The sequence below is a fragment of the Nasonia vitripennis genome, chromosome 5 (genome assembly GCF_009193385.2).
Source record: "Nasonia vitripennis strain AsymCx chromosome 5, Nvit_psr_1.1, whole genome shotgun sequence".
Taxonomy (NCBI): Eukaryota; Metazoa; Arthropoda; class Insecta; order Hymenoptera; family Pteromalidae; genus Nasonia; species Nasonia vitripennis.
The window spans coordinates 27,396,503-27,408,553 of record NC_045761.1 but is presented as its reverse complement, the minus strand read 5'-3'; the positions used below and the strand labels follow the sequence as shown (position 1 = coordinate 27,408,553).

General features: G+C 38.7%; 3 protein-coding genes across 7 annotated transcripts in view; 1 reads left to right on the top strand and 2 right to left on the bottom strand.

Annotated features, from left to right (window-relative positions):
* LOC100117339 (serine/threonine-protein kinase tousled-like 2) overlaps positions 1 to 244 on the bottom strand; it is a 37,315-nt gene extending 37,071 nt beyond the window's left edge. The window contains exon 1 of the mRNA XM_032600896.1: positions 182 to 244. The gene's annotated coding sequence lies outside the window, so the exon portion shown is untranslated. The remainder of the gene's footprint in view (positions 1 to 181) is intronic.
* Positions 245 to 463: 219 nt separating this feature from the next.
* On the bottom strand, positions 464 to 6,511 carry LOC100117402 (late secretory pathway protein AVL9 homolog). Its single transcript, XM_001601603.6, has 9 exons — positions 6,054 to 6,511; positions 5,408 to 5,605; positions 4,980 to 5,208; positions 4,703 to 4,892; positions 4,164 to 4,620; positions 3,953 to 4,087; positions 3,494 to 3,882; positions 3,332 to 3,420; positions 464 to 3,241 (listed from the first exon to the last, which is right to left on the bottom strand). Exons 1-9 carry the CDS (start codon positions 6,480 to 6,482, stop codon positions 3,012 to 3,014), a joined length of 2,346 nt encoding a protein of 781 aa, XP_001601653.3. The 5' UTR covers positions 6,483 to 6,511; the 3' UTR covers positions 464 to 3,011.
* A 221-nt stretch (positions 6,512 to 6,732) lies between these two features.
* Positions 6,733 to 11,648, top strand: LOC100117442 (histone-lysine N-methyltransferase, H3 lysine-79 specific). Of its 5 annotated transcripts, none has more exons than XM_032600901.1 (14): positions 6,734 to 7,077; positions 7,145 to 7,188; positions 7,314 to 7,441; positions 7,521 to 7,663; positions 7,732 to 7,882; positions 7,962 to 8,155; positions 8,225 to 8,294; positions 8,364 to 8,602; positions 8,678 to 9,294; positions 9,366 to 9,782; positions 9,852 to 10,113; positions 10,197 to 10,423; positions 10,493 to 10,630; positions 10,702 to 11,648. In XM_032600901.1, the coding sequence occupies exons 3-14, from the start codon at positions 7,342 to 7,344 to the stop codon at positions 10,724 to 10,726; spliced, it is 2,583 nt and encodes an 860-aa protein (XP_032456792.1). In that variant the 5' UTR covers positions 6,734 to 7,077; positions 7,145 to 7,188; positions 7,314 to 7,341; the 3' UTR covers positions 10,727 to 11,648. The 5 variants fall into 5 exon arrangements, with proteins under 5 accessions (XP_031787218.1, XP_032456792.1, XP_031787217.1 ...); XM_031931357.2 differs by having other exon boundaries at positions 10,191 to 10,423; XM_031931358.2 differs by lacking the exon at positions 7,145 to 7,188 and having other exon boundaries at positions 6,733 to 7,077; positions 10,191 to 10,423; positions 10,496 to 10,630.
* Positions 11,649 to 12,051: the final 403 nt, after the last annotated feature.

Genomic DNA, 12,051 nt, shown 5'->3' with positions numbered 1-12,051 from the left:
TCGAAAATCTTTTTCGTTTATGGCGAATCTCACAACTTGAAACGAGCCGCGGCTCTATAAATCGCTTTGCGGGCATTCCGCCACGGCGTAACAATTGAGTAAGCCTCCAAACTGCAAACACCTCGTCTCAACGCCCCTGCGCGCGAAAAGTCACGTAATAAAATCAAAGTTCCCGTCTCACCTACATAAACCTGCTGGTCTAATATACACACGCACGAGGATGGCCGCCGCTGCCGTATTTGTGTAAACAGCCGACAAAGATGGCCAGTCTCTCTCTCCTTCTCTAGCTGTCTCTTATACGTATAGTAATATACTACTTACGCTCCGATGATACTTCAGCACGCCTTGTTTCTTACACCGTGGATATGGCTGTTTATTAGTTACGCTTTTCAGCCTCTTTATCCGAGCACTAGCTGCATCTTTCAGAATGAGTTAATTAAACTCGGTAATTGAAAAAGGGAAATTTTGATTTAGCAAATCGTTTATTTTTTAAAACAATTTAGGAAATTGTCAGCTTTACACGTACTTACAATTTCATTTTTCACAAACAATTATAATTGTATCATTTTTATTTTTATTGTTAATATTATGTATCATTTGCAATCTTAATGTCCTCCGCCTCAACTTTTCATAACATTCTTCAAGTTCATTTATAAATATAAGTTCACAATATTTTCTTTTTTTTATTATCTGTACAATAAAAATTCATTAATACTTCTCGAGCGCTTCTTTTTCCTCCTCATTCGAGATAAAAGTACAATAAAAAAGACATATTTGTTCCTTTTTTTTGCACAATTACTTAACTTCGCGAAGATCGAGGACATTAAGTCGACGCACTATCTTCTCCTTTTCGTGCATTTAAAAACGCTTGAGCTTATACTTCGTAGTTAACAGCTAAAACACGATTTGCTTATATAAAGCTACGATGCATGTAAAAAGTCGTTTACGAAACAGATATTAGGCAAAGTTCGATTAGACGTTCGAAATCTCGTAAATCTTATTTTCCTTCGTCTTTTCGTATCATTTCACAACTTTGCATACAATCAAAATCCGATTTTCGAGTATTTCGTTAGATTCATCATGAATTTGTATAGAGTGTCAACAGAGATTCTGATAAAAATTGGAGATAACGTTCAATGTTATTATCTACTGTCAATGATTGCGCAACGTTGTTTGTATTTATTAATGAAAACTTAGATTATCTGTGTCATAATTATAATTATAATTCTCAAAACACTTGGTTAATGTCTATGATGTATATATTATTTACTGCAAACTTTTTCTTGTATATGTACAAAAAGGAAAAACTGGAATTGTCTCAACAGCTGATATTTCAATGTATAATCAAGTTTGCTTAAACATAAACATTGTAACGAATACGTACAAAAAGCACATTTCCTTGGATCCGAAGCATAAAAAAAAAAAACTTAAAAATAATAATCAAGTAAACCAAGTATCACATAAAAGTTTTCCGCGTAGCAAACTGTATATGCGTTTATGTCTCGTTCAATGTTGTAAGTATTGTGTGTGACGTATTCGATGTATCTCGTAAGCGCGTACGAACCGATATAAGAAAATTACTTTACTATAGCTTAATTAAGCTTGATTGCACTGTACATTTACCTATATTTATAATAAAAAAATCTATCGTACCATCAAACATTTTTCTCATGGTAAATATAGTTTATAATTTTTCTTACATAGATTACTATAACTACACTACCCTGCTTTATGCACCTAGTTCTAGGATAAATAATACTCCATTCCCTCATTCCATAGTATGCTCGAATGTTTTGGGCTATTTAATAGCCGCGAAAGATCTGAATAACACGATTTAGAAATCATAAAAAAATACTTAGAAATAGATCACTGATTCACATTCATTATTAATATAACAATTAAAGCTTACAAATTATAAGGAATGATAAATTGGAATTAGAATAATGATTTTCTTTTAGCAAAAAGTTGGTAAGGATCGTTTGCCGATTTTCATATCGATATACAAAGAGAGCGAAAAATTATCACTTAACATAATTACACGCGCTTACGACGAAGGAAAGTAATTAACGTGCATCAGTTATATTGTCTTGAACAAGTATGGATTTGCGATATATACAATTATTTATATATGTATGATTTCAAACAGTATGCAAAATACATATTTTGTCAGAAGTGAAACTTTACCTCGAAGGTGTAATTTAAATTTTCCACTGGGATAATTTTTAACATTTCGATTCATTTTCAGCAAGATAGTGTGCGCGTGCTATAAAATGAGGGTCATCTTGACTACGGGTTTGCATACTTATCACATCCATCTGTGCTTTATATATATATATACTGGGTGAAGCTTTTTTCAGGTCGTATGAACGCTTAGATTCTGGCAAAATTTCTAAATTTATATAAGTACATTAAAAATGACTAAACGCAACTTTTTTTAATCTCTTTCTAATTTGAACTGGTTAGAAAATTAAATTAAATATAATTAAAAAAAGGTATAAAAAAGTACTTTAATGAACGAGTGAAGTGATATTCAACGATGTGTTAGAAGATGTACAGATATAACCTTTACAAACAGATTTTTTTCATGAAAATGTTGCATCTAAGTTTTAATGGGTTCTTCTGTACACCTCTACTAATATTCAAAGTTGAAAACAAAGTTGAAAAGCCTCACCTTTGATATTTTCTGAGGTAGGATTCTGATATTTTTAGTTACTGTACGAGTGATTGATATAGATTAAAATTTACAAATCCACACATTACTGGCAGTTTATAAAAACTTTTGTATATTAATAGGTTGAATCTAATAGTAATGAGAATTTTTCTTTTATAAACAACCAAAACTATCTGATTTATAAATTTTAAGCTATACTAAAAAAACCTCTCTTTTACTAAGAAAGATACAGAGAATCCCTTTAAAGATCCTCCCCCATTGAGAGAGGGACATCTTTTTTCTGCCTATATCATTATAAGTCACCTTTCCATTATTTATACATGTTTTGTGCATAATGCCTTCAGGGTCGACTATCCATCACGCTCGCCGTCGTTTGCTGGAGATCTTCCGAATTGACCTTAGGTACCAAATGTAATGTATGCTGTTGCTGTGGCATAATGGCTGGAAGTGGACGCACGTCTTGTTGCTGATTATCACAAGCTTTAGACTCTCCGTTGTCCATCGGCTGAACCGTCGTTAGCGTACTCCACCAATTCGAGAAGGCGCCCTTGGCTTGAGATATAGCACCACCTGCAAAGATACAAAAATAATTTATTATATTAAGAACGTATTAAATTAGAGTTGAAACAAAGTGCTAATAAAAATATTATTCATTCTTACCCACTGCTTTTCCAGTGGTTGCCACAGCTCTTCCCGTTGATGCCATGGCTTGATTGAGTTTTCTTCCACCTTCGGTATTTTGCATCGTACTAGATAAAAAGCAATCGTTTTTACTTTTGTTCGCTGAAAGTGTTAACGGTAAATAAACTTAATTAAACTCACTGAGACAACCGCAGCTTCATGTCTTGAACCGACAATTGTCCGGCAAAAGGGTGTCCCGGTTCGACGCAATTGATTTCCGCGTTACTCAAGTCCGACCACATCTTGAAATTGTTCGTAGCGCGCCAGGCATTCATAAAAGCCGCGTTGTAATGATCGGTTTGACGCGGATCTTGTTGCAGCGAAGTCCTCAGTAAGCAGAGCAGATAAACGCGGAACTGCGTACGAATCCACTCGTCACCGCCTTCCCAGCCCACGCCGTCGAAGAAGTTGTCCTTCTTTGGCTCGGATACGTGACGAACTATGTAATCGGCGAACCTCAGATCCTCGGTTGTCAGATGCAACTGACGACGCAGTTCTGGATCGTTTGCTTCGATTCTCGCGCTTTCGACCTTTGGAAGGATTATGGTTTATATAAAAGGCATTCAAAGCATTTTGGAGTTGTGAAAAAGTGATACCTACTTCTACCAAAACATCTATAAGCTGTTTCTTTTGTTTGAACAAAACATTAGTAGCTCCTACAACGTAGCCTCTAACATTAACATCTCCTAGCAGATCTAAGTATGGCAGAGATAAATATGGTAGACACAAATAACCCTGAAATCAAGAAGAGATTTAAAATGTTTGCAATTAGAACGTATGTATTGGTTTAAAAGTCATTCTGTTTTCTCACCTTTGTAAAGAGGCTTAAAGGCATTCCACACAATTCCGGATCTATATTGGCGATCTGCGTGATGCTGCTGGTGACTCTTGCTTCGGACAGAGCGTCACTGCTCGTGTCTCTTGGTAAATTATTGTCCGCTTCACCAGCAGTTCCGACATTTATCGCGTTAACGCTGTGCACTCGATGTACCATGTCGGCCTTTTGTTCGTCTCCGAAAACTTCGGCGCAGTCCTCGCCCGTAGCGTTTATCTCAAAGTCGATGCACTTGCCCTCCATGGTCTCGACTGTTTTGTTATCGTTGAGGCAATAAGAAGTGTCATCGAGTTTGTCTTCGGATATCCTCTTGGCCGCTGAACTCGATAAGTTACTGTTAGATGAGGCGTTCGTTTCGGTCAAATTCGAGTCTAGTTTGGAGTCGAATTCACTTTCCTCAAAGTTAGGGATGGGAGACATAGGTCTAGAAGGCCTGAAATACGTAATGAAAATATTCATAGTTTATTTTTGTGGATGAGTTATCTCGCTGAACACTGAAATGAAAATGGCAGTACCTAACACAAGCTGCTTGCTGCAAACCAGTTTCAATCATTCCAGGAAATAATGACAGTAGAGTGAGTATGGCTGAGCACAAAGGCTGTACAGGAGATTGATAAAAGACTACTCTCTTTTCTAAGAGTAACAGTTTAAACAGTAGTAAAGCTTTATGGCGGAATTGGAGTATAAAATCTCTTGCTGATAAACCTATAATTTTTATTTTATTAGACATATCTTGGATAAATAAAATGTTGTATTAAAGATCAATCATTGTGTTGCATTTGGTTTAATTACCTATGAAAACTTGCGGAGGCATATGACTGTCACCGCTCATACAAGAGTTCAAATGATGATATGTTTCTTCCAACAACGATACCTTGCTAAAATCGCCCTCGTCAAAGTATGCATGAGTTATGAGAGCCATCTTCACTTGTATATGGCCATACAGAGGTATTGTACTCAAAACACAAACTGATTTTTGCACAGTGCCCCTTGTTATATCGGATGTGCGATTAACTAATTTCTGAAAAAATGAAAATAATAGATTGAATGGATTTTTCGCATTGGTGTGTGATACTTGATTGTACAATGAGTCATCAATGATAACATTGAAAGCATATTATGACATTATCAGTTTTTCTTTGTGTAAAAATAACTTTGTCTCTCGCCAACTACTTGAATCTGCTGTTCTGACAAAAAACAATGCTACAGATTTTGCTTACCTCTACAGGAATTTGCTTGAAACAAGAGACTCCATAAATTGTACGGTTAGGATCGTTGAGACTAGGAAGATGAAAATAGACTGTGTCTTCGTCATAGTTGTGAGATCCATCTGGCAAAGCAAGAGTCGGCAGGTATTTCCATCCCAATGGACATTCGTTGGGGGCACCAGGAACTAATGGGGGAAACGAGTACTCGACCTGAAATGAAAGAATATCACCTTTACAATCCCATTTAACAGGTGACCTTCTAGCCTATAATTAACGAATACTGCATAGGTTCACTCAAGGTTTTTCAAATCGATGTGCCAAATAAATAAATAATGCCTATTTTTAACGATTATCAATGTTTACATTGTAAACACAGTAGTTGGAATGACTATGAACAAGGAATCCATCGATATGATTCCCAGTATAAACACAAAGACTGCTTTCCTACAATCAAGCGGCATCCTGTTACTTATTCATTGCAGAAGGGAAATCCGAGCCATCAATTTTCTAGATAAGAACGAAAAACAGGTGTCCCTTGCAACTCCCATCAAGACTCAACAAAGCATCCCGAGATCCGCGTGAATTCCCAACTCCCCCACCGCCCAGCAGCTCGAAAACAATGATTGCAACAAACAAAAGGCGTAAAATCTCCGCTCACCTGGCATCCTTTCTTATGGTGAAAACCGACGACAATGACGTGAAGAATCGGGCCCGCGGACTCTGCCATTTCCACCCTGTTGTCGTTGCTGCAAAGTATGCTATCGACAACCAAATTTCCGAGCTCCAGCTCGTTTCGTGAGTCACTCCGTAGGTCGTTCGCTACTTGCACGTCGCCCACGGCTTCTTTACTCTGGGGAACCTCATTACACGGCTCTCTCTCTCTCTCTCGGCGATTATCAACACCCCTTTTTTTCGCGCAGAGAGAAGACAACGAGCTGCTGCTGCTGCTGCTGCTGCTGACTCGGTGCGATAGCAGACGAACTGACATGCGCGCCGTGGACCGAGACGAGGTTCGTTTGCGTGGGTGACTGATGCGGCGCTGCGAGCATCCATGAGCGACTGACAGCTTATATTGTTCGATGCTCATGCGATGGGACTGATGACTTTTTAGCTGGATTGTTTCTGCGATTTTTCATCCTGATTCCTTCGCTGAATGCGGGTATAGGTACATTTTGCTCTTTAATCCTGTCAACGAATCGACGCATCGTCAAATTTTTTGGCAAGCGTCATTATTTTTTCAACAAAAAATGCCCGAAAGCCCGGATTTTTCGAGCAGCAGAGGTCGCCACCTGACTGGTCCAGTCCGGAAAAATCCAACAGCGCCGCTTGGTTTCTCCAACGGACAATCCGCAGTTCCCACTTTTTTTACCTTACGTACATGTACACATCTTGTATGTACGGTACAAAAAGTTTTTAACGGCTGGGTCCATACACCTATACGGAAAAGCCTCGGTGTCTCATCTGTCTGGGATTTTTTGTTTATTTACACTGCCAGTGAAGCGTCCGATCGGGCCTTTCCGCGTCGCGCGAACTCGCCGATTCTGGCGTCAAAACACACGGCACGCCGAATTTTTCTGAAGAATCTACGAACCAAGTACACTCCACTACTGCCAGTTTTTTGTCGACTGAAACGATGATTTTCGTTTTTGGCCCGGCGAGTAGATATTAAAATTCACTTGAAGGTAAGTTTGAGGTGATCATTGCGCTTAGTTTTCGAGGTTACGAGGGTATTTATTTTCTTGATTGCAGGCGGACTTGTATATAGTTATACACACTTATATATAGTTCACGAGGTTATAGACTTTTTGATCAGATTAATTGATAGAGCCAAGAGAAAATAGATATACTTGGCATTGTTGGGAAACTTTTCCCAAGATGAATTTGTAAATGTTGATGTACAACGTCGTTTTTCTTGCAGTCGAAGGTAGAAACAGACAAGAACAAACATGGCTAAAGTACCTAAGCAGAAGCGAATAAAACGGGCCACTGTCCTCATAAAGAGGAGTCGGTGTGTCAGGAACACGAAAGCCAAGTCCCATTCGCCATGTGAGTATAGAATTTTCAAAGTAATGAGAATCAGGAGCACGAAGGATTACTATAGCTGTGTTTTTATTTTAATTTTCAGTGTACCAAAAACTCAAAGTCAATAATCACTCGTTAGCTAGGGCTCTGTCACAGGAGAAGCAAGAAAATCAATTATTATTTTCCAGGAATGTTGAGTTAATAGCTGAAGTGCAAGACTTAGTTCACGCTTGTAATAATCGTGACGTAAGTAAAGTGAGTCTTGAAGTTTTTTTATTTGTCATTCAAAATTTTAACTTTTCTATGCATTTCAGCGCGTGATATCAAACATATTAAAAAATGCCAAGGACATGATGCAAATGCTGGTGACAATGTCTGGTTTTTTAACAAACACAATTTCTTCGTGCCAAGAATATGTTTCTAATCAAGTAAACACTCATCGAGCTTCTACAAGTAGCGCAGGAAGTACGAAAAAACTTTGTATCTTGGAGAGCTCTGAGCATTTTTAGCAACTGATTCTCATCAATTCATCTTTTTATTTTAGAAAGAGACTCAACTAAAAGACTGTCAACAAAATCTCCTGCAAGAGGAGTAGTAAAACCAATGGTCAGCGGTTACACAATTACTAAGCCGACGATAAACTTAAGTAGAGTTAACATGCAACGAGTGCAAAATCAAAATTTAAGTATAATTCAAGAAGGACCAGCAACTCCTGAAAGAAATATAGAAAGATCATCTGTAAGTGGATCAGCATTGTGACTTGTAACTTGAATTGACAAATTGAACTTTAATAATCATATTCCACAGGAAAACAGACGTTCGAGAACTCGAGCCACACTGCCGGAAAGAATTCCTGTATCTGCAATCAGAGACGAAGGTAAGATTATTTCCAAGATTAAAGCAAATTAAAAAAGAATTGCTATTAGATAGTTCGAATGCTCTGCAGGTTCAGACGACGAAGAGCGTATAATGATAAACAGAAGAACGAGTAGATTTTCTCAAGGAAGACTGTCCTCAGGGCGCTATTCAAAACGCAATTCTGGTCGACTCTCTGGAGGAGGAGGCATAGCTGGCAGATTATCAAAGCGTAGCTCCGACCATTCTGAATTGATTAAGAGTCCGCGTGTCACTCTACAAGACGTTTCACGATATCTGACTGACAACCAAACCGTCAATGTACGATTGGTAAGTGTTTTGAAAATGTTTGATCAAGTACTCTGTATTAAATGTGGGCATGGATTTTAATACTTTGTCGCGTAGCTGTCAGAAACCACAAACGGCAATCAAACGAACAACGAAACGAGTATAGAGGACACGCAGATAAGCGAGGCCATGTTCAGCCCTGAATATCCAGCCGAACCAACCATCATTCCTGAAACTCAAGCATCCCAGGAAACTACAACAAACTCTTCGGACTCGGACGAATCGGAAAACGATACGGTTCGCTCGCGTAGACAAAACTCAATCGTGAACAACAGTACAAAACTCGACAAGAGGACCTCTAGTAAAAAGAAGTCCTCGTCGTCGAGGATGTTGGAGTCACAGATGGTCGATGCGTTGGAAGGCACGAGTTGGATGTACGACTCCGAAGCAATGGAGACTGACGAAGCGCCTCACAATAACGGCGCCTCGGCCAATGATGTTGAGAACGAGCACGGGGACCAGAGGAGTGAGGAGGAAGAGCGAGAGCAACAAAGCTCACCGGTGTCGTCGCTCAGCGCGGAACAGCGTCGCAGGAGTTCTAGCTACTTTCGTGCGCCAGAACTGCCCAAGAATTTCGGAAAGTCTGCAAGCTCTCGATTGAACGTTTTTGACAATTACGGTTCACCTAATGCTAGCGTTGCATCGACAAGCAACGCGATGGATCCTACCAGCAGGTAAACATTATTATTTTCATCTAAAAACTTTCAAATTACGAATGTGCATTTACAAGCGCGTGTCTTTCCAGCTTTCTCAATCGCGATGACGAGGACGAGAACGACGACGATGATGCAGCAGAGCAGCGAGTGAACGCATTACGCTTCATAACCCAGCGTCGCGGGCTTTCAGGAAGAATGGCATCGAATAACAGCTCTAGCAGCAGTCGTAGAAATATTGGGCTAATACAGGACGACGACGACGACGACGACGATGATGACGACGACGATGAGACCCTCATGCTTAACATGCAGCGTCAACTAAGACATCAGCAAACGCCTCGAAAGCGATCCGAGCAACCCGAGAGACTGCAGTTTGACATGAACGAGCTGCTTAAGCTTACGCCTTTGAAACCACTGCTGAACATGAATTTGAGAACAAATAATGGACCTGTAATACAGGTAGACATTGAGCCCGAACCCACAGCAACCATACAGCTAACTCAAAAGTAAGTTTTGCTTGTACTTTAATAATAGTCAGAAGATAAGATTCTAATAAAACAGTTCACTTTGTTTAGAATTCAGAGGCCAGCGGATAGTACAGAAACATTCTGTGGAATGTCGACTATAAAGATTAATCATCAGAATGGTTTGCCTGATTTAGCCGCGGTGTCGGCAGTGAGAGGTCATGATCCAAACAGACGTCTCAGCGAGATGTCGACCACTAGGCTTAGCAATAGGATAGATTTGCCGAGAATTACGGATTTTATGAACATTACCGAGGAAAATCATCAAGAGACTCAGATGATACCCACGCCAGAGAACAACAAACAGCAGGAGGTTGCTATTATATTCTTCAATTCAAATAATTTAGGCATAAGAATTTCTTAATAATCTGGTACTGACCATTTTGCAAGGTTCAGAAGAGGAAGCGAATGGTGTCGAAACCAGCCGAGGAAATAGCGATGCAGTCGGAAAGTGAAATTGAGGAGGAGGTATCGGTACAGCGAAAAAAGAAGCCCAGGCAGCCGAAGAAAAAGTCGAATAAAGACAAAGATCCAAGTTCTGCCAAGGTAGTGCTTCAGAAACTGAACGAGTCTTCGCCGCAGACTAACGACCGGAAAAATCCAGAGGAGTCCATCTCTTCCGCGTGAGTACACGTGTTCACAGAAAGAACTCTAGCAAAATATGTTATTTATTTTATATATTTGAATCACAGAAGAAGTTCAATGTTATCACGAGCCGATCAATCGAGTGATTCGGAAAGCAGCACTGCTAGCTATAACAGTCGTCAGATTCCATCAAGGCCGAGAAGACAGAAGGCGCCAAAGAACTTGAAAGAGCAAGGTTTAAGAAAGTAAGTATTTCCTCGTTCAACGCACGATAATTGCAAGCAGACTCGATGCTAAAAAGCGTTTGTTATTTCAGAAAATTGAGAAGAGAGCAAAACTAAACTAGAAATGAACAACTCCGGAAGTTGTTGTCATGATTGCATTCTAAGAAGTTTTCATTATATATCTTATCATTGCAAGTATGTAAATAGTGTTGCGATTAGACTTCATTACGATGTCCACTAACGTGAGTATCGAACTTCGTTATACAGAAAGTTTTCACCGCACGAAAGTTATTGTCCCCTCACAAGATACCCATACTGTTCAATTTGATGAGTTTGTTATGGTTGTGAAATTTCAATATTTAAAAAGTGTCTTAGATCTGTTGTATCGATAGTTCAAGTAAGCTTGTTATGTAAATTGTAAGTGAGTTATAGACGTGTTCAGGATCGCGCGATTTTTTATTTTTAAATTGAACCTTGGAGTTTAATTTTCTTTTGGACTAAGCATTAATCAAATAATTCGGTACAACTCAAAAGTACTTGCACGAATCTTCGCGCATTTATCATTAGGACTTGATTTTTGTACGAACAATGTACGTATTGTTTGACAGCATCCTGGACATGTTTACCTATTTCAATCTTATACAAGAGATAATCGATTTTGTAAAGAAATCTAGGTAGGTTGCTTCCGACTGCTATTTTGATCATATTCAACAATATGTAATCAAATAGTTGGATTATAAATGTTTTTATAATGTAAAATATTGATTGATTTAAACTTTCTTTTAAAGTATCATTTGGCGAAGCAATGTGTTTTCTAATTTCAGTTGTAGTTAAGTGAAAAAATACTCACAAAAAAATTCGTATTATTATGATTGTATTAATTTATACACGTGTTATTTTATCGGATCACAAGGGCTTAATTTAAGCTTGAATAATTGAGAGATACTTTGTAAGTGAACTATTGATTTTTTTATTTACACTTTACTTCGTACAGATTCCACTTAATTGATGTAAAAAATAGAGAGGAAAAAATCGAAAACTCAATATCTTTTCATTTCGAACATCCGCTAATAATTCGTTAAAGAACAGCTATACCTTCCAGCGCGTTATCTCGCTTTAATTAATTTTTCGACCTTATACGCAATTTCGCGGCAGCTAACGCAGGTTATTGTTTGAGTTTTAAACGAGCCGAATTTGCAAGTAAAATCATATACAATTATCCGATACGCCTAGGCTACCGCGTGCACGCGGATCATTAACATTGAATGGCGCGCACCTCGAAATTTTGCTCATTAATAAACCCGTTCCTAGCCGGGAATAATGGTGCGTTGCATTTTTTACAGTTTACAAAAGACAAATTTTATACCGCGCGTGAACCTTTCTGCTATCGCGATCAATTTCGCTCGATTAATGTAAATTTACACGACAAAGTAAAAATTGCA

Coding starts and splice junctions, on each gene's coding strand:
- LOC100117402 (XM_001601603.6), bottom strand. CDS start 6,482: ATGAGCATCGAACAATATAAGCTGTCAGTCGCTCATGGATGCTCGCAG. Junction 5,209..5,407: donor TCAAGCAAATTCCTGTAGAG/GTAAGCAAAATC, acceptor TCATTTTTTCAG/AAATTAGTTAATCGCACATC. Junction 3,421..3,493: donor ATGAAGCTGCGGTTGTCTCA/GTGAGTTTAATT, acceptor CTTTTTATCTAG/TACGATGCAAAATACCGAAG.
- LOC100117442 (XM_003426439.4), top strand. CDS start 7,342: ATGGCTAAAGTACCTAAGCAGAAGCGAATAAAACGGGCCACTGTCCTC. Junction 9,783..9,851: donor ACCATACAGCTAACTCAAAA/GTAAGTTTTGCT, acceptor CACTTTGTTTAG/AATTCAGAGGCCAGCGGATA. Junction 10,114..10,190: donor AGAACAACAAACAGCAGGAG/GTTGCTATTATA, acceptor CCATTTTGCAAG/GTTCAGAAGAGGAAGCGAAT.